The 24,000-nt window shown below is 38.3% G+C and overlaps 1 protein-coding gene across 13 annotated transcripts in view; it reads right to left on the reverse strand.

The window, feature by feature from the left end:
• Positions 1-24,000, reverse strand: part of LOC122334045 (arf-GAP with coiled-coil, ANK repeat and PH domain-containing protein 2) — a 28,476-nt gene that overhangs the window by 1,684 nt on the left and 2,792 nt on the right. The window contains exons 2-23 of one of the 13 annotated variants that reach the window (XM_043231938.1): positions 20,501-20,558; positions 18,379-18,498; positions 17,321-17,374; positions 16,215-16,273; positions 15,594-15,777; positions 14,561-14,605; positions 14,225-14,320; positions 11,731-11,805; positions 10,544-10,600; positions 7,244-7,356; positions 7,128-7,179; positions 6,950-7,050; positions 6,001-6,106; positions 5,718-5,926; positions 5,557-5,626; positions 4,883-4,977; positions 3,896-4,071; positions 3,728-3,808; positions 1,847-2,109; positions 1,362-1,471; positions 1,172-1,282; positions 1,034-1,095 (exon numbers count right to left, since the gene is read on the reverse strand). In XM_043231938.1, coding sequence (XP_043087873.1) covers positions 1,034-1,095; positions 1,172-1,282; positions 1,362-1,471; positions 1,847-2,109; positions 3,728-3,808; positions 3,896-4,071; positions 4,883-4,977; positions 5,557-5,626; positions 5,718-5,926; positions 6,001-6,106; positions 6,950-7,050; positions 7,128-7,179; positions 7,244-7,356; positions 10,544-10,600; positions 11,731-11,805; positions 14,225-14,320; positions 14,561-14,605; positions 15,594-15,777; positions 16,215-16,273; positions 17,321-17,374; positions 18,379-18,498; positions 20,501-20,558 — 2,297 coding nt within the window. Of the gene's footprint in view, positions 1-326; positions 1,096-1,171; positions 1,283-1,361; positions 1,472-1,846; positions 2,110-3,727; positions 3,809-3,895; positions 4,072-4,882; positions 4,978-5,556; positions 5,627-5,717; positions 5,927-6,000; positions 6,107-6,949; positions 7,051-7,127; positions 7,180-7,243; positions 7,357-10,543; positions 10,601-11,730; positions 11,806-14,224; positions 14,321-14,560; positions 14,606-15,593; positions 15,778-16,214; positions 16,274-17,320; positions 17,375-18,378; positions 18,499-20,500; positions 20,559-24,000 lie in introns of those variants that run through there. The other 12 variants (XM_043231945.1, XM_043231937.1, XM_043231940.1 and 9 more) reach the window with 12 other exon arrangements.

Below are 24,000 nucleotides of genomic sequence, written 5' to 3' on the forward strand. Positions count from 1 at the left end.
ATTTTAGTGATTATGTAAAGAACGTTATTCTGTTTGCATAATAAATGTTCTGATTTTATTACGCATAAACACACACACACCCATTTAGAAAAAAATAAAATAAAATATAGATATATATATAGAGAGAGAAATATATTTATAAAATATTTACATGTCTATATTTATATTTTAAACTAATCTATTTAATATGTAAACATATCTTGAAAATATATCCATGCATGTGTGTGTGGATTTTTATATATATATATATATATATATATATATATATATATATATATATATATATATATATATATATATATACTCATGTTTATATTATCTAAAGAAAAAGTTTTATGTTGGATGTGATTAAGTGTGGTGTGTGTGTGTGCTTTTACCAATATTACAGAAAAAAAGATAACTATTTATATAATGTTAAATGTGAACGTCTCCTTTTATATATTTCTGTAAATTATGCAAAACTTCAGTTGATCTGCATAAAACACAAGGCCTCTACATAAGATTAAGGTAAAAAAAAAAACATTTACACTTTGTGCTAAAATAGATTTAAATCTAGATTTTGAAACTATTATCGTTCCCAAAACATGCGCTCATAACAATTACTGATTATTATCTGGTCAAGTACAGTGCTGTCTACTCCAGAACGGTACGGACCAACCACACCTTCACTAATATTATATTCATAAACACACTGATTTTATACCGAGTGATTAATATCAGGAATGTGCCAGAATGATCATGAATACACCGACGCCCAGTTATCATGACACTACTTCTACAGACCGACAGTCACACACACACAGTCTCTCTCACACACACACACACACACACACACACACACACACACACACACACACACACACGTCTAGTTATTGCACATGTTCCAGCAGCATCTTCTAATGGTTCTCTTCTCATTCCAGCAGTCCTCCTGTGTGTGTACGCTCATGTTAGGAGTCTCTGAGCTGCAGGTTTATGAACTCTTCCATACATTTGCGATACTGCACTTCAGTAGGGCTGTTAGAGTTGTATTGACCTGACTGACTGTAGGGTCCCTCAGACTCACGCATCTCCTCGTTCATCTTGGCCAGCCGAAGCCTGCGGAAACAGATAACACGCTCAGCCACGAACGGAAGTCTGGAAACGGCACGGGAAAAGAAAGAAGGCAACTCACAGCGTGACGATATCAGCGTCCGCTGCCTCGACCGCGATCGAAAGCGGCGTTTGGCTCTCCACGTCCGCCGCGTTCTGATTGGCTCCCCGTTTTAGAAATAAACACACTTGCCTGCAGCAGAAACGGAAATCGCGTCAGAAAACCTGGAGTCGCAGCGGAGGAGATTACAGAAGAAGGAGGCCGAACCGACCCGGTGTGACCCAGGATGGTGGCGTGATGAAGAGGTCCTCGGCCCAGATCGTCCTGCTGATTGACGCCGGCTGAATTCTGGAGCAGGAACTCACAGGTGACCAGAGAGCCCTGAGACGGACACACGGCATTCATTACCCACAATACTGCTTGAGTCCGGACCAAACAGGACCGAAAACAGGACCATTTCATGTTTCAAATGTAAAATAAGTATTGTGTGTCATAAGTTTTAATCGACAACACACACACACACACACACACACACAGACACACACAGACACACACACACACACAGAGACACACACACACAAACACACACAGAGACACACACACACACACAGACACACACAGAGACACACACACACAAACACACACACACACATATATATACACACATACATGTATATATGTGTGTGTGTATATATATATATATATATATATATATATGTGTGTGTGTCAGAGTGTGTGTGTGTGTGTGAGGCTCACCCCGTGAACGGCCATGATGAGGGGCGTCCTGTTCTGCTCGTCGGTGTTGCTCCAGTTGACGGCTGCTCCGTGAGCGAGCGCCTCGGCCATGTCCGGCAGGCTGCGGCAGAACGAGGCCCAGTACAGCTGCAGGCCCGGCTCGCAGGACGGCCCCAGAGCGGGGCCCAGAGTGGACCCCGAGCACTGCTCCCGAGGAGACTGACCCGCGTCGTTCTCTCGGCTCCCGTCTGACAGCTTCTGCACATCACCGTCCGGGCTTTTCACTGTCTCACACACACACACACACACACACACACACAATTATTTATTTTTTAACTATAACCATCAACGCTCACATTAATCATTTTATGTTAAAGTGTAATGCAAACACAATAGTGCCCCTATTATGGATTTTTAATAAATGATATTTCATGCAGAGAAAGAGTCACCGAACAGATAAGGTCAAATTAAATGCATCTTATATCAATAAGTCAAAAAACACGTTATTTTTTTTATATGTCAACCTGCTGTTGGGGACTTAATAAACATTCTCGGTCTCAAATTAATATTTTATTTTTTTTTAGAAAAATCTGATTTTGGTCCGATTATGTATATGTGTACCATTATATCCAATCATCACAAAACACTGTGGAAATCAAAGATGCACAGAAGTTAAAATTCTTTGCCGAATCTGTAAGCTAAAAAAATTAAACAAAATACCAACAGAATTTTTTTTTTTTTGCCTCCACCCCTCCCCATGATTGCATAATTAGCCAAAATGTGCTTTTTACCGTTTAGTCTTGCTTTAAGAAACACTCGGTGCAGTCGGTGTGTTTAATAGAAACGCACAGAAATGGAAGACAATGGAGTAAGTGTGAGTAAGACGATGACAGCCAGCAGGGTGTTTTAAATCAACTGAGAACTACATTTGATGTGAAGTTAATTCTGCTTATTAAAGTTACAATTCAATAAATTGCTAAATAACAGCTAAAAGCAGCAGTTTCTAAATGCACTACATTTTATTTTTCTGCTGAAAGTCAGTAAAATAAAAATAAAACAGCATTCATTAATCTATGATACGTCTGTAATTCGATGCATTTTAATTATACATGCACTGATGAATCCTACACTAAAACCAGGACCATTTATTATTTGAAAATAAAGCACTGATTATTTTAAAAAGGAATAACCTATCGTGTGCAGTTAGTCGCTGCAGTCCAAAACTAAATAAATAAATAAATATTTAATACAAAATAAAACACAGCTATTTACTACATGAAGACCAAACATATAAAAGAAAAAAAACACCATAAAAAATAAACAAAAGCAAAATATTTAACAAATAAATACAATTAAAAGTGCTAAATACTACAAAAAACTACTACACAAAAAAATAAAAAAGTTAATCAAAATGCATTTTGATATGAACAAAATGTAGATTTTATTTTGTGTATTTTATTTTCTGCATTTATGCTGTTTTTTTGTCTACGTTTTTCTTTTGTTGACTTTTAGCCGTTTTTATTAATTCACTCTTATTTTCGTTTTGTCGTTTCGAAATGTCTTCGTAGTTTTTTTTTTTCCATTAGATTTTCATTTAGTTAAAAACATAAGTAAAACTAAACTTGATACGCACCGAATTCAGTTATTTCAGTTCACACCTAAGTGACGATTTTACTTGACCTCAGTTTATGTGAGTTCTCAGGCTCTTAGAGGTGAAATGAGAGCGAGGCAGCAGTGAGTTCGGCCACACACACACACACACACACGCGCACGCGCACACGCACACGCACACGCACACGCACACGCACACACACACACACACACACACACACACACACACACACACACACACACACACACACACACACACACACACACACACACACACACAGCTGTACTTACGACAGCAGGGCTTGGCGGAGGAGTTAAAGTAGGAGAAGAGGGAATCAAGCTCATCTACACAGAAGAGAGGCTCGTGGTTGGCTTCAGCAACACAAAAGGCCAGAGAAGCGTTAGGAGGACACACACACACACACACACACACACAGTCGTCGAGCCAGCTCCCCTCACCCGAGGAAGACGTAGACGCTGCAGGCAGCGGGGGTCCTCTCGCGGCTCGGGGGTCCGAGCAGCCGCCGCCGCTGAGACTCAGGGAGAAGACCTTCTGTCTGATCTGCTCTTCAGAGCGTCTTTCTACAAACCTGCGCTCCACGTACTTGGCTTTGATGTAGGCCTCCACCTCGTGCCTGAGGAGACATTTAACTTTTAACGGGCGAAGGAAGAAAGTCATCTCGGCTGTTCTTGCTCCACGTTTAACGGCACTCTTAAAACCAGAATTTACGAATCAGAAAACTACATATACATTTAGATGATTTATTTCAAATTTGATCTACGGCTATGTGGGTTTTTTTTTTAAAGGTCTTTAAAGAAGTCTTTTCCGTGAAGTACTTTTACTGTACTACTTTCTGTTAAAACATTTTAAAATGTCAATTATTTCTCAAAGCTGTATTTTCAGATTCATTCGTCTGTCACACGATGCTTCAGAAATCATTTTAATATTCAGATTTGCTGCACAAGAAACTGATCATTAACACCAATATTTAAAAAAAAGCAAATCAGAATATTACAATAATTTCTGATGGATAATGTGTCTGGAGCAATGATGCTAAAAAATCAGAAATCAATATTTTTTTTAAATATTTATAAAAAATGCATAATTTTTTCAGTTGAATTTGAGGAGAAGAGACAATTTTTTTTTTAAATCTATCTATTTACGAAACTTTTAAATAGTATTGAAACACAAACATATACATACATACTTATACACACATATACGAATCATTACTCTTCGGTGTCACACGATCCTTCAGAAATCATTTTAACATAAATTTCTGATTATAAAACATTATAAAACTACTGTCAATATTAATCAAATCAAATGCATCCTTGCTTAAAAAAACATTCATTTGTAATTACCTATAAAAATATGTATTTATCCATGAACAATAATTACAATTAAACAAACAAAAAAAACGAACTTGGGTTCCTGGGCAGTACCTGGGATCTCCTGGTTGTGGTTTCCTGGCTCCTAACTCTTCCCGTCGAGCCTCGTAGATCTGATTTATGACACCATTTCCCAGCTCACACATCAGCTATACAAAAAGGAAGTGCATTGCTACTTCAGAAGAACTTGAGTTAATATTATTCAAAAGCTGGACCAGTTTGTAGCAATAGCCAAAAATGTATTGTATGGCCCAAAATGATTTTTCTTTTATGACAAAAATCATTAGGATATAAAAGATATTTTGTAAACTTCTTACCGTAAATTTATCATAACTTCATTTCTGATTAGTAATATGCATCGCTGAGAGGTGATTTTCTCGTTATTTAGTTTAGTTGTTTTTTTTTTGCGCCCTCAGATTTCAGATTTTCATATAGTTGCATCTCAGCCAAATATTGTCCTATCATAAACCACGAATCGATAGTTTTGCAAAATTTAGATTTATACATCATCTGACAGCTGAATAAATATCTGACACGTATGACTGATTTTGTGGAACCAGGCCACAAACGAAGATATCCCAACAAAACTTGTACATCGATCCCCAGCGCGACTGTTGATTAGGAGATGATTAGGAGATGAAAGAGCTGCCGCTGTTCTCCGAAGCATCTGGACAGATGTTTGTTTGCTCAACCACCATCTGTGCGTCCGTATGTTCAAGGCGACTCACCTTGAGCAGCTCAGGCTCCCACGTGTCCAGCGTCAGAGACCTGACCTTCGAGAAATGCACGCCAAGACTCCTGACCAAGAAACAAACAAACCCCAGGCACCGTTATTAAAGCACACAACGCAATGTCTGCTATCTTCTCACACACACACACACACACACACCTGTGAATGCCCGAGCACTGGATGCAGAGCGTGATGCCCAGGTTGATGCTGGCCCAGCGCGGCTCCGGCTGACCGCAGTCGCAGCAGACGCCGTTTCCGCCGATGGCCATGACCCTCTGCAGCGCGCTCTCACCCTTCAGACTCTTCTCCTTCACCTCGCCGGCCGAGTCCAGGCTGCCCGTCGACGTGGACGACTTCCTGTCCATCTTCTGACAAACACAGCGCACCGTTAGCAAGGCTAGCTGTCAGCAAGGCTAGCTGGGTGAGAGGGAAACGGTGCTACCTCGGCGTCCTCTGCCTTGTCTCTGAAGGCTGTGGCGATGCTGTTTTGGACGGCTTTGATCCAGGCCTGCCGGAGCTTTTCGGAGTCCGCTTGCATCATACAGCTCCTTCAACACAAACAACATCCATGACATGCGAACTGAAAAAATAATAATCATCACATTTTTCTGTAATTTGTTTTGTTTTCCAGTAACACAGCAATAAATCATTTTTAGGAAGAAAAAAAGTGTAGCAAATAACCATGCAATAAGAGCTGGGAAAGGGAGGGGTGTGAAAACTTTTGAATGTTTGCTCAAAGTACTTATTTTGTCTTCTGGGAAACTATGTAACTATCTTCTGTAGCCTGTGAAGGACAATACTAAAACAAACTGACCAAAAAAGAAAAAGAAAAAAAAGTTAATTCTGTCCATTCCATTCAAAGGTTTTCACGCACCAACTCTTAATGCACATTGTGTTTGTTTTTTTTTCCCCCTTCTTTTTTATGTCTTTGTAGCATTTATACGCTAATAAAGTTACACTTTATTTTAATATGTCCTTGTTACAGTGTAATTATATACTTAAGTACTGAGTAATATTAAGTTGCTATATGCTTGGGGCTAGTTCATTTAAATGCTAGCGTATAACAAAGCCACCTTAAAATAAAGTGTTACCAAGACTAATTTATTTTAACTCAGCAATTACTGAAAAGTATTTTAATCGCTTTGGTTACATATACACTAGTTGCACAAAAATACTAGTTAATAGCTAATACTATTTGCAACAAACGGAACGCCTACACTAATACATGTTTTGCATTTCATATATAACCAGAAATTTCCTTCCAAAAACATTTTGCAATCAATCAACAATTGATAACTGCGACACTAATTAGACTATCATTTAAACAGTGTGTTCCTTGGAAAATAAAACGAATCACAACCGATGAATCAGAATTGTATGCTTCAGCTCACTTCGTTGGAGAAACCACTTCGAAGCAGAATCGGCGCTCGATGTCCTCGCAGTGTTTGACGGTGCATAACCTCAAGTCCTCCACCACAACCGTAGGGTTATCCTGAAATAAAATGCCGAAATGAGTGCTAAACGCACAGCAGGAGTTAGAAACTAGTCGTCGTCGTCGTCTTAAAATACCTTAAATTTCTTTTGGTAAACTAGCTGATTGTTCTGAATCGAGAACCACCGCCTGCACAGAAAACGTAGTTAGCGACAATGAACATTTAGTCGTCTTATTTTTTACTGTCCCAGACCTGTTCCAGGTTTTAAAGGCATTGCTGGCCCTCTTGAAGAGGTATCCCTCCATGACGATCCCGTTCTCCGAGTCCACATTGTACTCCAGCTTGGTGTCGTCATTTGAGAAGTCCTGATTGCAACAGAAGTGTTGAAATGAGCTTTTCGGACCTCAACACGGTAATCATTAGTCAATATCAACATCCGATACGCACGACGTATGAACACTCAACACGGAAGCCAACGTTTTGCTAACGGATGACACTTAAAACGATAAAAGCGTCGCAATTGGAAAAAACTGAATGGTGTAATAAAATGCACAGAATCAGGAAACGAATTTTCAGATTTCAAATCAAAAGCACAAATCTTACTGCGCTACGATTCGTTAACTGAAAACAGGCTAGGCTAATTTATTCTTGGGGTTTACGAGTCAATACTCAACACTTTATTGTACAGCTATGCAGCTAGCTTCTTATTAGCATGCATACTACTCGAACATCGGCCATTTATTAGTGCTAATTAAACACGTCTTATACTACATCCCTAATCCTACCCAATACCTAAACTTAACTACCGCACTATTATTAAGCAGAAAATGAAACATTTATTGAAGGAAAAGTTGCTCCAGATATTTTTTACACAGCCCTACTGCTTCCTGTAAATGTCAGGTGATCTCGACTGAGCTCAGACTAGTTAAGTCAAGCCCGGGCTGAGCTCAGACTAGCAGAGCCCCAGTAACACTAGAGCGTCACCGGATCCTGCGTTTTTGTCTGCGAAACCTCAAGCAGCTGAAGACAGATAAGAGTGACATACTAGTAGAGGAGGTTAGTTTACAGCCCGACCCGCATGCTGCGGGAATCCAGTCTGATCCGCTCTAGACCGCACTACTAACAGATCTTACGCAACATCTCCGGCGTACAGCGGCGAACAACTGCAAGTCTCGCCGTCAGCCGGGTTAACACTAAATTATTTTAAATAAAACATACGTGCATGTGGGCGTTTATATACGCATGATAAATAAACTCTACACACAAATTATGCAAGTAAACAAAAAATTTATTTTGGATGCAGTTAATCTTTTAGTAAAGATTTTAATTAATAGTTTATAGCGCTTAGATAAATAAAGTTACACTAAGGTTTGATTTGTGAAACGGGTATCGTGAAGTGATTCTGAACGATACAAGTTTGATTCATTTAGGATCTTTGTTCATTTGCATTTACAAATCTTACATTTTTTAAATTGTGGAATTTAAGAGTGTTCTTTTTGTGAACAAACGCGAATTAAAACGGCGTATTTAGAAATTGCAAATTAGTTGGACAAAAATTGGACTGTAGTGTAAAAAGGTACCAAAAAAATTGTAATTATAAAAAACCCCAAAGGAATAAATAATAACCTGAGAGTTTATGCGGACAGCCTAATTAATGTTGCATAAATATATAATTTTTGCACAAACTTAATAACAATAATATAAATATTAGGAGTTAATGTTATAATTAAGAACATTTTGGTTCAGTTACAGAAATCTGCAGTGTAAACAGAAAGCGGACTGAGATCTGAAGTGAAACGAGATCTGAATCCACTTACGGTAAAGGTGTGAACACTAACAGAACTGGGTTCTTTTTTGACTTTTTTGGGATCCATTAAAACAAAAAAAAATCACCTCTAAGCGAACTTCCGAATGTGACCTTCAGTGTGACCCTTCACTTGTATGTTTACAGAAAGGCCAGCAACACGACGGCACCAACTGTTATTAAAAAGCAGATTTGGTTTCCATTTCTCTGTAACCTGATCTAGCAGCCGTGAGCTGATACAAGAGCCGGGTCGCTTCATAGATGTAGGCTGCCAGGATTAAAGCAATGGGGCTACAGCTCTTATTAAAAGAACAGAACAACCTCTTTCCTTTAGGTTATAAATACTGAATACTATAAATACTTACAGTTGCATAAGTGACCTGAAGATCATTTTTGTACTACCAGATATCTTAATGAACTTAATGAATAATGAACATGTTGTCTGTTGCAATAAAACATATTAAGCCTGTAACTGTCATAAATGTGACAAAAAGTCTCAAATAAAATATTTTCAAAGAAATCTTAAGTAGAATTTGACCAATTCTGAGGAGATAATTCTGAGAACAAAGCAAAATGTCAAGGTTTATAACCATGATGATTATAAAACAAATAAAGTCTGATTGAAAAGCTGTAGTTTTTAAATATTATTAAATAATTCTTGAATACATTATGAAGCAAGCATAATAAAATACAATTATTTATTTGACTGAAAATATCTCCACATTAAGTGACGATGGAATATTAATTTATGCGATTATAATATATGATTACAAACCTGACATTTTTAATACAAAAACAAACAAACAAATAAATAAATTATATATACATATAACTAAAATATATTAAATGAAAAATAAAATAAAATCACATCCGTTTTCTCTATCCTATTATCCATATTTGTTATAAACCATTAAAATCATTCAAACTGTTACCGGCCATAGAATTTAATCAATGCAGATGCAAACCTGTATGTATAGGTTTTATAGACCAATTATTATTATAAAAATAAAAAAAAGCCTTTGGTGAAACAGCGCTACATTAAAACAAGCCACAACAGACTCAGCAAAACCAAACAATTCATTACACGAGACAATGACCAGAAAAACGTCAGTATTTAGTAAGAAATAAGTCAAACTGAACCATCAGACACATTCATGCTCATAACCGCTTAAAGTCTAAACAGACTACATGAACTATAAAAAAACCATGCCTGACTCACCAGATACCACACATAGTGAAACCTGCTGAAGATCTTCATGCCGAACAGAGCTGAGCGAGCGTGTGTGTGTGTGTGTGTGTGTGTGTGTGTGTGTGTGTGTGTGTGAGTCAGCAGTGACGCTGCACCTAACTTCCAAACATTACTGGGACGTCCCGTCGGAGAGGTCTACCATCGCTGAGCCTCTATTTACGGTGTGTGTTTATGTACGTCCATGCATGTTTTCAGACCTTGCCGTCTACTGCTGGCTCCTCCCCTTCAGGAAAGCTCTAGTGAGTGTGTGCGCGTGCGGTCAATGAATGAATTCATTAACTGCGGCTCATGTATCTGCTCGGCCAATCCCAGCAGAGCATTAAACATTTAGACCGTCGACTGCGTCCTGGAGCACTTTCTTCTTCAAGTACAATAGTGATTACCTGCTACCTACAATGCTTCGCTTTGCTCACGCCACACGCCGACATGAAGCGCACGTTTAATGAGGCTGATTCATGCAGGCGTCCGAGCGATTCATGCAGCGTTCGGACGGACTCACCTGCAGCACGGCCTCATATGAACAGTCAGAAAAGAAGAGAGAGCAGGTTAACAGCTGCTGATACAGCCAGAGATAGAGAGAAGAGGAGAAAATAGACACAGAGATGATGAAGGTCGAGCTGGATCGTGTCACAGCCGCATGAATCACAATCATTACCGACGGACAGATAACACTAGAAGAGTGTTTTACAAAGCATCTACAGGACGTTTAAAAAGACGTTTCACTTCGTATATACTCGCGTTTTTAAATTTGCCGTAGAAGGCAGCCATGTTTAATAATATTGATAACCGACTAGACAAGACTTAAGCTAGTCCCAGACTAAGATGCATGTTTGAGTTGTCTTAACTGAAAATGTCATTGTTCTATGTCCAGATACACACCTGTAAGGTTTTCTTTTCAGGTATTTTTTTACACATTGCTTAAATATCTTAATTTAACCAAGTCTTAGTCCTGACTTAAGCTAAGCCACGCTCGTGAAAACGGACCACTGAGTTAATAACGATAATCCTAGTTGAACTGAATAGTGAAACCAAGATTCAACTACAAACAAAAAGCATAGAAACTCCAATGTGGGTTAAGATGTAGGTGCACAGCAGAAGAATTAATTGGAGAAAAACTCAACAAAACTGAACCAGATTATTGGAAATACACATTTTTCCACCAATTTTTGTCTTCGGAAGCCCATCACAATTCTCGATCTTGCAGAAAAATCTGTCCCATAGCTTTCTTGATTCAAATTCCTGACTCCATAAATAATCACCACAGCTTTAGGGTAATTTCAGCCATAAATAATCACATTTCTGCAGAACAGGCATCAACTACATAAAAAAACTACACTTGCACGTCATATGTGAGGATCCAGTTCAAATCTCCCATCAAGTCCAGCCTTAATACTGAAAGATAAACTGCTCTGCTGTAATAACAGCAACTTTATTACTTTATTCATAAACCTGTGCGCAGTACATCAGACGAAAGCTTCACTTCGTGTACCGCTTCAAAAGGTTAACCCCAAAGAGAGCAGAGCAGCGAAGGATATTTCGTTTTTCGCATCAACAATATGATTTTGTAGCTTGGTTTCAGTTTAACAGTGTGCTGCGAAGCCTCAACTAATATTTTATGATTGGCCCTACATAGTGTGCCACGGCTGGGGGTTTGTGGGTTATTGATGTTTGGAGGAGCTCTTGTACCTTCTGCTGAATAGTCGAGTGTTTCATCTCCATATCTTTCCTCTCTTTTGCGGAGTCGATCACCAGCTGATCCAGCTGAAACACAGACAAGAAAAACAAAAAGAACAAAAAAAAAAGAATCAGAGCAATCTGGGTCGAACTGTGAAGATGCTTAAGTCAAGGAAAGTTTGACACGTTGCCGTCGCCCCAACTGTACCGAACTTCATAAAACTGGAATTAAAGGCACGGCTGCCTGTGAAAGCCACTTTAAACACGAAGTCATGTGTTTGGAAGATGCTCTGGTTTCTTACATCTGGACGGAAAACCACTCTTGCCTCATTTTTTTTCCCATATCCCAAGATGATGATGGGCCGTAATACCCTGCTTCGCCACCGCTAAACACTGCTAAACTTATTCAAGAGTGCCTTCAACAGCAAAACGTTCTGATCGCCAAATCCAAACCTAATGTTCCAAGGACTTCATCAATCCAACTCTAAAAATGTGCATTCAAGTTAAAATTACGCAGTAAACTAACTACTGATTTCACAGTATATTTTCAAATAAATTCACTTTCTATTGGACAAGCTCATCATTTATCTGGTAGAAAAAGCTGTCGAGACTGCAAAGTAGGTCTTAAGGCGACTTGATGTAAAACAAGCTTCTGAACAACTACAAATCAAGACGTTTCAAATTATAATTCGGCATGATTCCGTTTGAAGAACCAGGATTTTTGGAAAACCTGGATAAACGAGGAAGTCTAATTTTAAGATCACTCCACCTTGAAATGTTTTGTAATAAAATAATCCATTTTGCAACTCCATATACACTTTCATGGCTGAGATTAACTCCATTTTAATAGGCAGAAATCGTGAGCACATGAGGCTTGTATTGTCATTATTAGGACCTGCTTACAAGTATCTGCTTTTTAAGGCAAAGGGTTTGTTCAAATCAAACCAATAGTTCTAGTCAAACCTGCCTCATAAAACAACACTTATGTTTCTTTTCTAGAGGGGAAGTTGAGCAAAGGAACTGCAATAGACTCTATTTGTTCAGATACAGCAAGCGAGAGTTCATCACCTCGTATCATGCATGGAAACACATCACGTAAAAGAACATGCGCGCTATTCGGGTCGAGGGCTTTGTTTGGATCCGCCAGGAAAGAGGCGGGCAGATGCGCGGCAGATAATATCTGATGGGAAATGTTTTTCTCCAACGCGGTTACAACCTCAAGTTTCCACTCTCGAGAGGTGCTTGACAAAGAATGACCGTCTGACAAAACCTGTGAGCATGAATCAACCACGAGCTGCAGTAATGTGACTAAACGTTGGGTTAAAACTACAATACTGCATTTCTTTTTCGGATGAGCCTTTTCAGTTCAGCACAGATTACATATGCATATGTACACGTTTTAGAATAGCATGAACTACTTATTTTGCTTTTCTTAATTAAATTTCATTGATGGTCACGCCAAACTGATACGGCAGCGTCATAAGCAGTCGACGATAAACAGAAACACAGACCTGCGAGCAGCTCCTCCAAACCTCTCGACATAATCTCTCCACTTTCTTGAGCTTCATAACGACGGCAGAAATCGAATCCTGAAAACTCCGTGCGTCCTCTCTAACTCAAACACACTCAATTTAACTCCCAGACAGGGAAAACCCTTTAATCGCCCAATTTAACTTCCTGTTTCCAGTGCGAGGCCTCTGTAAGCAGCGGCCAATCACGGGACTCAAGAAACCCATCGCATTCCTGCCCACAGGAAACGAGGATTCACGTGCCCATCAGGGGGAAAATGACAACAGAAATCAAGCTTTCGCTTTTAGGAAGAGACATAAATTACATGAAGCAGGGCTCCAGAGCAGAATTGGTAGAGCTGGGGTGGTGATGCGAGTGGTATTAAAAATAACGATAATTTAATTGTTCTTGGTGATACACACTTGGCACTGAGCTTGAGTTGGGAAGCATACAAAATGTACTTTTATTAGCAATAGTAACGAGTAAATCTTACGACAGATAGATCGTATAATAGACGGATCGCATGACAGAGACAGACAGATCGTACACAATAGACAGAAAATCTTACGATAGACAGATCGTAGACAATAGACCGATAGAGCGATTGTACGATAGACTGGTTGCATAACTGAGATAGACAATAAATGGATTATACGACAGACAGATCATACAATACACAGATCACAGGACAGAAAGGTAGATCATACAGAAAGATCATATAAATGGACAGACAGATCGTATAACGGGAGAAAGGTAGAAAGACGTCTTGTATGACAGACGAACACAATAAAAAGACAAATAGATGATTCGACAACCGATTGAAAGACCGACTATGATAGACAGAATGATTATTTGACAGACAGACTACTGTAGATTGAGAGAGAGACAGACAGAGACGTCAAGACGGATAAAAAGAAGACAGACAGATTGCATGACAGTCAAACTAACAGACTGTATATTAGAGAGAGAGAGATTCGGACAGATAGACATGATGTACCTGTCCGGTCAGCTGTTTCATGAGGGGTTGTAGTTCACTGAACAGATCATAACCTTGATGGAAGAAGGTCAGGTGGGCGTACATGAAAGACAGCATCTGTACAACAGACGACATGTTTAACTACTCGGCTCACATGACAGTATACATCTTAAAGGGATAGTTCACCACAAAATGAACATTCTGTCATTAATTACTCAATAATCGTGATCTGAAGATGAACAGAGGCCTTACGAGTTTGGAACGACAAGAGGGCGAGTAGTTATTGACAGAATGTCCGTTTGATTGAGAACCGTACCTTTAAGCCTTAATTACAAATCACGAATAAGAATGTTTTACCGATTTGAGGATTTCTGATCGTCTCTTGGACTGCAGCACATTAATCTGAAAAATAAATACAATCATATTTACAGACAAGTAAATATATAAACTCCCTACTTCAAAAAACGGGTACTTTTTTAAAGCAAGTTTTAAAAAGGATAAACACATGAGGTCACCATTATTTTGGGGATTTTCCCAAAAGGGAATATCCGAGTTATTACTATAAACAAATTTCCTTTTTTGTCTACCCCTTTTACTTTGTCAGCAACAACAAAGAAAACGCATTATATTATGCATATATACAAGCGCACACGGGTCCATACATGTTGTACAGTTTTATAAATATTTTTGCACATATACTAAACAAAAATGTCTACGATACTGTGCAATTGTGTGTCCCGGTAAAGTCATTAAAAACAAAAACCAAAAATAATGCATATTCCGTAACCACATATTCCTGAGCGCTAATGCTTCAATAATGACAGTCTATTATCAAATCTAACACATCTGCTTCCTGTACTCCTGAACGCACATCCTTTATGGTTTCACAAAAGACTGGAAGTAAGCAGTGCCTTCTTTGAGCCACCAGGGGGCGCTACACACTGCTCGCAGAGCGCCTGTAAACCACACACACACACACACACACACACTAAACACTCAGACTACTGACTCACTGGAGAGATTTAGCAGAGCCGTTACACGTCATCTCGAGAGAAAGGTCAAGCTACGGTAATAACGTTCGAGTCGTTTGAATTATAACCGCTTGACTGACCTCGCAAAGGGGATTCGTTTAAACCGAGCGTGTGCGGTCACAGGAAGTGCACGGAGAGGACACAAGAACTAATTCGGTTTCCTTCTCTTTCAAAACATCTCTTGCAAACGACCTCGAACGCAGTATCGGTTACGATAAATATAATCACCAGCGCTAATGCTAATTTCTATCATCAGCACGTGTCTCGGGGCTGTGACGTAACGGCACAGGAATCCGTGCAAAGGTTGTTTGAGTACGAAGTTTAACCCGAGCTCCTGAGGAGGGGGTCTGAGCTCTTACCTGAAGGACGTAGTCCAGGACGATGTGGCGGAAGCACTTGCGCGTGGCGTTGAGGATGTTGGTGGCCTCCTCCACCTCGTGCTGCTTGTTCCGAGGAGCCTGGGCATTTTTGGACAGCGCTGCTTCTTTCTCCTCGCTCACTTTGTCGAATTGCTTCTTAGCTTCTTTGAATTTCCGAAGGTCCCTGCGCACAGCAATACCATTCCTTAAAAGTGCACCGGACGCTCGCTGAAACCGTGCCATTGTAAACTTTCAGACAAGTGGCTTTGTGTAAGGAGTCGATAAACAGATTTTAAAAAATCGGTTCGGCGGCTGTAAAAGCTTGACGGTCTATTCTCACGAACCGACGACAAAACAACAAGTGTGATTTGTTCTGATGCTACTCTTTGTAGAAGAAAGCATGTTGTTGCACTAAAGGCGCGCGGAGTTCGAATCGTATCGGCCACATGACTTTTGGACACGAACGGATTTACCGATACATATCAACGTTAAACAATTAAAAACAACTGATCAACTGCTACTGCAGAATTTTAAAACGTGTTCATTTTAGAAGTTACTAAAATATAAAGAGTTCAGAATCGCGTAAATTGACGAAACAACGTGTAACGTTATAATACTCACTCTCGAATGAATGTCTGCAGTTGGGATTTGATTGATCGTTGTGCTTGGTCGAATAAAATCTGCGAAAGAAAATGAACACACACACACACACATTTTCTATACATATAAAAATGCTAACAGAATTTTTCGCATGTACTTGTTTGACAGCACTAATAGATATGTGTACGCCGTCACCTAGCCTGCTAACGATTTTAATTTCGCATTTGAAAGTATCAACTTTTCCCCCATTGTAATTTCTGTACTCAAAATGTTACTTTCTAAACCATTAATCTCAGATGCAGCTTCTATGCCATCTCTACAGTGCGGAGAAGAATTTTGCTGTTAATATTAACAGCTATAATGTACCTCAGTATTATTTTAACTGTATTTATTGATTAAATGTAAGACACGTGATTATCAGTTGCCTCAGTTTGACCTTGCCTTTGTCTCGGGCCCCAACACATTCAGGTCTCGGTCTCGGTGGTCCTGACTACAACGCTACTTTCATCACATGACTTTGATGCATTTCAGCTTTCAATGCATGAACTGCGCATTTTTAGACATTTCGGGCCAGTAAAACTACATCTAATTGTGTGTGAAATGAAATAGTCAAGACACGTTCGTGCTTTAAAGATCATGCGCTCATGAGGACTTCAACCACAAGTCAGCTGATCTCACCACAGGCTTAAACACTGACTCACGGAGCTCCAGTTTCAACACCGCTGAGGATCATCCGTTATAGAAACAAAAAATAAGACCAAAAACATCATCTATAAAATGAGGGCAAGCTCAATTCATAGCTACGTTTGATTTCACACGAACAGTGGTAGAAAATAAAAGCACTTCCCATTGTCACCACAAGGGGCGCTACTGGAAGAAAAATAATAAAAAATAAATGATTTATTTACAGTAAACTGTCCTGAAGTTAATGGTGAATGGTAATAAGTAGAGAGTAAAGAGGAAAATAGTTTGTTGCGTGAGAAATAAAGGCAAGTCAACATTTATAGCATCTCAGCACTCTTATGCACAAAAACGCATATGCAAACATGATGAAAAAAAAAGAGAGACGAAAAGGAGAAGTCATAAGCGATAATGCAATACGAGTTTTTTCGCCCCGATTTGCTTACTGTGTGATAGTTGATCATCTCTTGAAGATTCTCTGCAAACTTGTTCAGACTGGACTGTGAAGAAATCAGAAACCGTTACAGAGGTCAGCGAACACAGGACAGAGAAAAGCATGGTTATTGATCACAAATGCAGAAAATAGCAAAAAACGTCCAATTTGACCATAAAACAAAACAAAAACTTACAAAGCCTGACATTTTCACTATAAAAGATCTTACTGATATATATATATATAATGCATGTATATTTAAGAAAAATGTTACATTTACATATTAAATATATGTATATATGATGCAAATTATATGAATATAAATTTATCAGTGCTGTCAAACAATTAATCGCATCCAAAATAAAAGTGTTATACAGACGTAAATATACACTGTGCACACACATGATGCAAACAAACTCATTTTGGATGCAATTAATCATTTGTCAGCGCTAAAATATATACACGTAAATATTCATATAAATATAATATGTAAAAAAAAAAAAAAAAAAAAAGACAAAAGTGAATAAATCTATCTCACAAAAAAATTGTTTTACAAAAAACAAACAAACAAAAAAAAAAGCATTTTTTCCCCCACTTCTCTCTCTCTCTCTAACCATCACAAATGTCTTTTTTAAGGGGATTTGGCTCTGAACAGACTAACATTTGGTTATTTTACGGAAAGAAAACAAAGCAACGCTTAAACATTACCAGGACGCTGTTCGCAACGCATTTCAGCTTTGGTGCTAAACGAAAACCAAAACAGGTTGGGAAACACTAGTATTTACCCGCACCAGATTATTTTCCCACGAGGAATGCACGGGTATCTTTTCACAGTACAATGGAGGAAACACAATAGAGATATTTCAAAGAAGCGGGAAAGTAAACACTGGAAGACTAGGAATGCTGCTGCGTAGCCAGTGTTTCTGCGTGAACACAAACCAAGCGATCGCTGAACAAACGGCGGTCTTTCAGCTGGTACGTCACACTACAGCAGGCCCGGTTTGGGCTCCAGGGTTTTCGATTGGGAAAGCCTCGAGTCAGTAAGAGCCGATTGGTTATTAATGCACTCACCTCGATGACATCGTCTTTGGCAGACTGCTGCGCCAGTTCCCGAATCCCGTTCACGAACTGCCTGTTGGCCGTGTTGTACGCCTTTCCAGCATCTATCATCCCAATGCAGAGCTTCACCAGCTAAAACACAACGGAGTAAGTATACCGTGAACACACGACTGCTTCGGCTCGTTAGCAAAACAGTGGCTGAAAAATAAATACGTCTGATTGCTTGTTGCTTTATCAAAACAAAAACGTGCACGCACACACACGAAAACCAAGACGAAACAAATTAAAAAAGTCATTTGTTAGTTATTTATGTAGCACTTTTTGCAATGCAGATGGTCTCAAAACAGCTTTATAGTATTAAACAGAATAGTGTGTAAAAAATTGTTTATTCTCCAATAGCCATGCCAAACCAGCAGTTTATTTCTAGGTAAAAAAAAAATATATATATAATAAAATTTGTTAATTTTTATTATATATATATATATATATATATATATATATATATAATTTTTTTATTTTATATATATATATATATATATATATATATATATATATATATATATATATATATATATATATATATATATATATATATATATGTGTGTGTGTGTGTGTGTGTGTGTGTGTGTGTGTATTTTAAAAATGACATGAAACAAAAAATGAAACACTAAAAATAGTAAAACTAACCAAAAAAAATGAAAACTAACAAACTAAAAAAAAAAAATAATAACCAAAAAACAAAAACCCCTAAAAACAAGACAAAATAAACTAAAACACGCACACATTTTATTTATATATATATATATATATATATATATATATATATATATATGTGTGTGTGTGTGTGTGTGTGTGTGTGTGTGTGTGTGTGTGTGTGTGTGTGTGTATTTTTTTTTTTTTTTGAAGCTATGGTGTATTAATTATAATGTAAACGCAGATGCTGAATTATTACACATCTTTTTTTGCGTCGATTTCTAAGAAAAGCCGCAGCAGCTCCTCCTCAACATCTCACATCCTTCCTCAGCGCGAGGAGGAAGCGAGCGGCCTGAGTCACTCAGTCCACACGACGCTGGGTGGGTCCCGAATCTGACCCAACAATGAGCCGCTCCGACAGCCACCGCCACGACCACGACAGGAAAGAGCTCAGATCAAACCAAGGCTTCGCTCCTCGGGCCTGAGCACGCAATCGGGTCCATGTTTGGGCCTTTTGGAAATGAACAGATATTTTCGGATCGTGCTGGATTATCATGATCGTCGGCTTTTATCCGTGTCAGCTGCTGGCTTTAAACCAAGTGACGTCAAACTCCATAACTAAGTTAGTGGTGACTACGTCGAGGTGAAGTCCACGCAAACATAATCGGTTGTACCTTGCGTGAACCTTTGGGAAAAAAACGATTGGATGTGCAACATTGCATTAGATGCGTGCATTAAACGGTGTCCTAAAGGGTTAAAAGTTCGCCCCAAAAAAAGAAAATGATATTATTCTTCTTTACTAATTGTAATGGATTACAAGAGGAAAAAAAAGTGTCTTAAATAGCTGACAATCATGATTCTTTTCGTCTGAATTTATGTATTTATGTATCAACATGCAATCAAAATATATTATAGCACTTTTCTTTTTGCAAGATTTTATTTCTAAAAGTCTTAATTAGTTACCTACTCAATCCATCAACATAATTTCTTTTTTTTTTATTTATTTTTAGAAAGATGTGTGTCCACACATCAACCCTTACCATACCATATTTTCGATTTTCTCTCTGAATTGTCCAAGTTACAGGAAATGATGTCACATTCACCTACTGTTAAGCTCTGCAGCACTGAAAAGCATCTGTGTGCTCTCTCTGAGAAAATATTTTCATCTGAAAACGTCCTGCAGTTATTTTGCAGAACGTCAACTCTGTTACCACAATATCAAAAGGAAAACGGAGTTCATTACTGGTCTTTGTGAACGTCTTTTAATCATGCTTTCATTAGTGTCATGTTTTCTTAGCATTTATGGAGCTTTTGGAAAAAAAGTAAAATTGTCCATTCTGTTACGCTATTGTCAGCACTGTTACTCTACCTTGGTAACAGAGTTTGACCGTGACAGGCAGGGACACCAAATGTACTTGATTTTTACATTTTGGCGACGTACCTTGTCTAGTTTGGACTCGAGCTCACAGACGTCGCCCTCCGCCTCTTCGACGGTCGCCCTGTTGAGGACAGAGCAGGATCTCAGTCATTCACAATCACTGAAAATCAGCACAGCATCACGTACAAAATTCGCCCAATTTAAACCACGAGAAACCAACTGATACTCGACTGCCATTGGCTCAACCGCGTTTGAGGGGCGGGGCTTACCGACAGGGTAACAATAACGGGTCTGAGAGAACTAGGAAACTTCAGGGATCAAATAAAACGCTTTAGAAGTATAGATTATGAGCTGTAGATACAACCGGGTACTGGTTTATTTGGTTAGAAGCAAAAGCAAAAACGCAGTATCTGCTCATTATTTTGTCATAAGCACCGAAAAGCTGCAGAAGAAATATTCTGTGCAGTTTCATTCCCGTCAACAGCTGCTTTTCTCTTCACATTTCCATGTGACTTCATTGCTGGAATGTTGGAGTCAATCTAAATTCCTGAATTAGCGAGAGAAAAACACACTCAGATTCATGACACTGGTCGCCGGGGTAAGAATAAAACTCAATCCTCCACAGCAGTTTGTTTTATTCACCCAAATAACGTCAGATGAGGAACAGAATCACCGATTTATGAATACGGTATGATCAACATAGGCTGTATGTCGTTGGAGATATGAGTAATAAATTATATTGCTATAGTACTCATGTAACAAGCTAGTATACGTTGAGTTTTTTTTTTTGCATTCAATTCCAATCAGAGTCTTTATTTTCATATTTTCTTTGTAATCTTTTAAACTTCTTTTTGGCCAGATTTTGATTGAAATGACGTCATTTCAGTTCGTTATTCGATTTTGTTTGAAGTATATCGGTGGCCTTTAGTCCATTTTCAATCCACTTATGGTCATTTCAGGACACGGTCATTATGGGACATTTAAGACTAAATCGCCCACTATATGCAAAATTTACCAAGGGTCCAAAACACAAAACAATTAATAAATGGGAAAACGTTTGTTTTAGGATGAAACCCACACGGTATTTTAAGCATGCGGCCCAATGTTCTTCATTATCCCACACATCTAAACCAACCTCCCAAAGACACATGGCTTTCTTCAGCTGCTCTCTTCCAGTAACTCTTCCGTTATCTCGTTAACTTATAGTTAATCAGCCGAGTTACGACTCTGAAGCACATCTTCCTAACAAACAGTCGCCCTCCTTATTTTGGTCCCGATTTTCTCAAAACAGCTCCGGCTGGAAAGGACGGTTGGGAAAGTGCTGACCGCAGTGAAGAGGGCTGCTTGCTAATGAGATCTAGGCCATTGCCTCATAGACTGAGAGCTGGAGCAGATCCAGAGCGTGTGAGTCACATTCAACAACACACGCCAACTCATCAAACATCTGCCTCCAACATGACCTGTCCCACTGAATATCACGACACCAACAAATCCCTCCAAAAATCCCAGTGAAATCTTATAAGGTGTGGTATGTAACATTGACGAGGTCCAAATGATTTTTTTTTTCCAGCTTCAGACTCTATGCTTACTCGGGTTGCCAGGTTGAGGACACGCAAGAGAAAGTGTACGGCAATGAGCTAAGTTGAGTTCATTTATCAGGGTTTTTTTAATTCCGCTGATCATTTCCGATGCAGTTTGTTTACTGGCTTCCACGGTTGCAATACGCTGCATTTTCCATCAACTGGCAACCCGAGGTGTCAAAATACTATTGGTTCAATTTGGCAGTGGGCGGAGTCAAGCAGACGACAACAAAAACAGTAACTTGACATTTCAAAGCAGAATGACCAACTGCAGCGGTGTTTTTTCAGAGAAAGTACGTAAAAGTTAACATGTTTCCAAAATATCTGCAAACATAATATGGTGTTTTTATGAATTAGTAGTATAAAAAAGGGTAGTAAAATGGTAATATGAATTAAACTAAATCTGCTAGCTTTTTTTATTATTATTAAATTAAACTTTTAGTTGACGACATTGCTCTTTTTTTTCAATAAAGCTAATAAATACAAAAATAATAAATTGTATTTAGACTTTTTTTAAAATATATTTCTGCGGTCTCAAATTAGTCCCAAACCAACTGAAAAGAAAAATGAATATTTTCAGCAATGATTAATGATTAATATCCCAAGAAAATATGTAAGCCAACTCACTGAATGCATGTAAGTGTACTGTCTTTTTACAAGCAAATGTATATATTTCCCAACAGTTTTTATGAAATATATATTTTTATAAATATCAAAAATTATATCAGAAATATGACAGTTTTTTTTTTTTTTTTTTTAAATGGGCATAATACATGACATTTTATAACATGAACTAACCTTGTCTTGTCAGAAAAAGTCAAGCTATATATAATATATTTATTTATTTTTATTATTATTATATTTTATTTATTATTATATTTATAATTATTTTATTTTATTTTTAATTTTTTGTGGGGATGAAATCATTATTAGTAGTTTGTGAATGGTCTTCCATTATATGAACCAAAACGCAATGGTTTCAAAACCTTTCCTTTTCTTTATTCAATAGCACAATTTCTTCTTACTTTAGATTTTGGTGTGGCATGCATACAACCTGTCGTACATACGATAGGTATCTTAGGACTCACCCAAACAGAACAAAAACATGGTTTGGTGTCTGGATCTCATCATTGATGTGGGACCGCATTAATAAAAGAACCAGCATCAAAGAACAAAGAGCCAATATAGACGCCTAAACAATCGAGAAGCAGGAAACCACATCAGACCTCTACATGTCAACATTGATCATAAAAAGCAGAACTGTTCCTAAAGAGTGGACGGGCGATTTGTTTATCCAGCTGGACTCACACCCACCTTCCTCAAGGATTGAGCATTAGACCTCAAGGAGGTGGACGTAACCAAAGATCTCGAGACGATCCTTCTCTGAGCATCATGGGAAATGAGATCAGGAGAAATTCCTGACTGGGACGGAGCAGTAGCTCGGGTCGGTCCCTCCGTTGCGAATCTCTTCCTGCAATTGTTGGGAAACAATCCTGGATGAAAGAGAGGGGGAGCGGGAGTTCCCAGTGAGCTAAACCTCGGATTTTTAGAAAACCAGTAACGCTACGTAAGGAGATGACACGGAGGGAATTTTGCAACTATAAAGACCAGAAAAAAATTAAAAAAATGTACATTTTCCAAACTCCAAAAACCACTGGCCACCAAAACTAAAAAAATAAGAGTTCAAGACACCGACGAAAATAAAAATGTTGATTTAATGCGATAAAACCAAAAAAAAAAAGTTGCATTTTCGATTAATTGATTCATTAATTGTATAAACATTTTAAAAAATGTATTACGTTTAATAAAAAGAAAATGTAATGTGGTGTAGCCATAAACAAAATGTTGGTTTCATGCCGTTAAAATTTTAATCAATCAATCAATGATTTAAAATTATTCAATTTAATTAAAAAAAACACATGCCGTTTTCGTTCACGTGTAATACAGCTCTAGGTGAATAAAAGCATCCTCTAAATTATAAAT

Source organism: Puntigrus tetrazona, unplaced genomic scaffold, assembly GCF_018831695.1.
Source record: "Puntigrus tetrazona isolate hp1 unplaced genomic scaffold, ASM1883169v1 S000000472, whole genome shotgun sequence".
Lineage (NCBI taxonomy): Eukaryota > Metazoa > Chordata > Actinopteri > Cypriniformes > Cyprinidae > Puntigrus > Puntigrus tetrazona.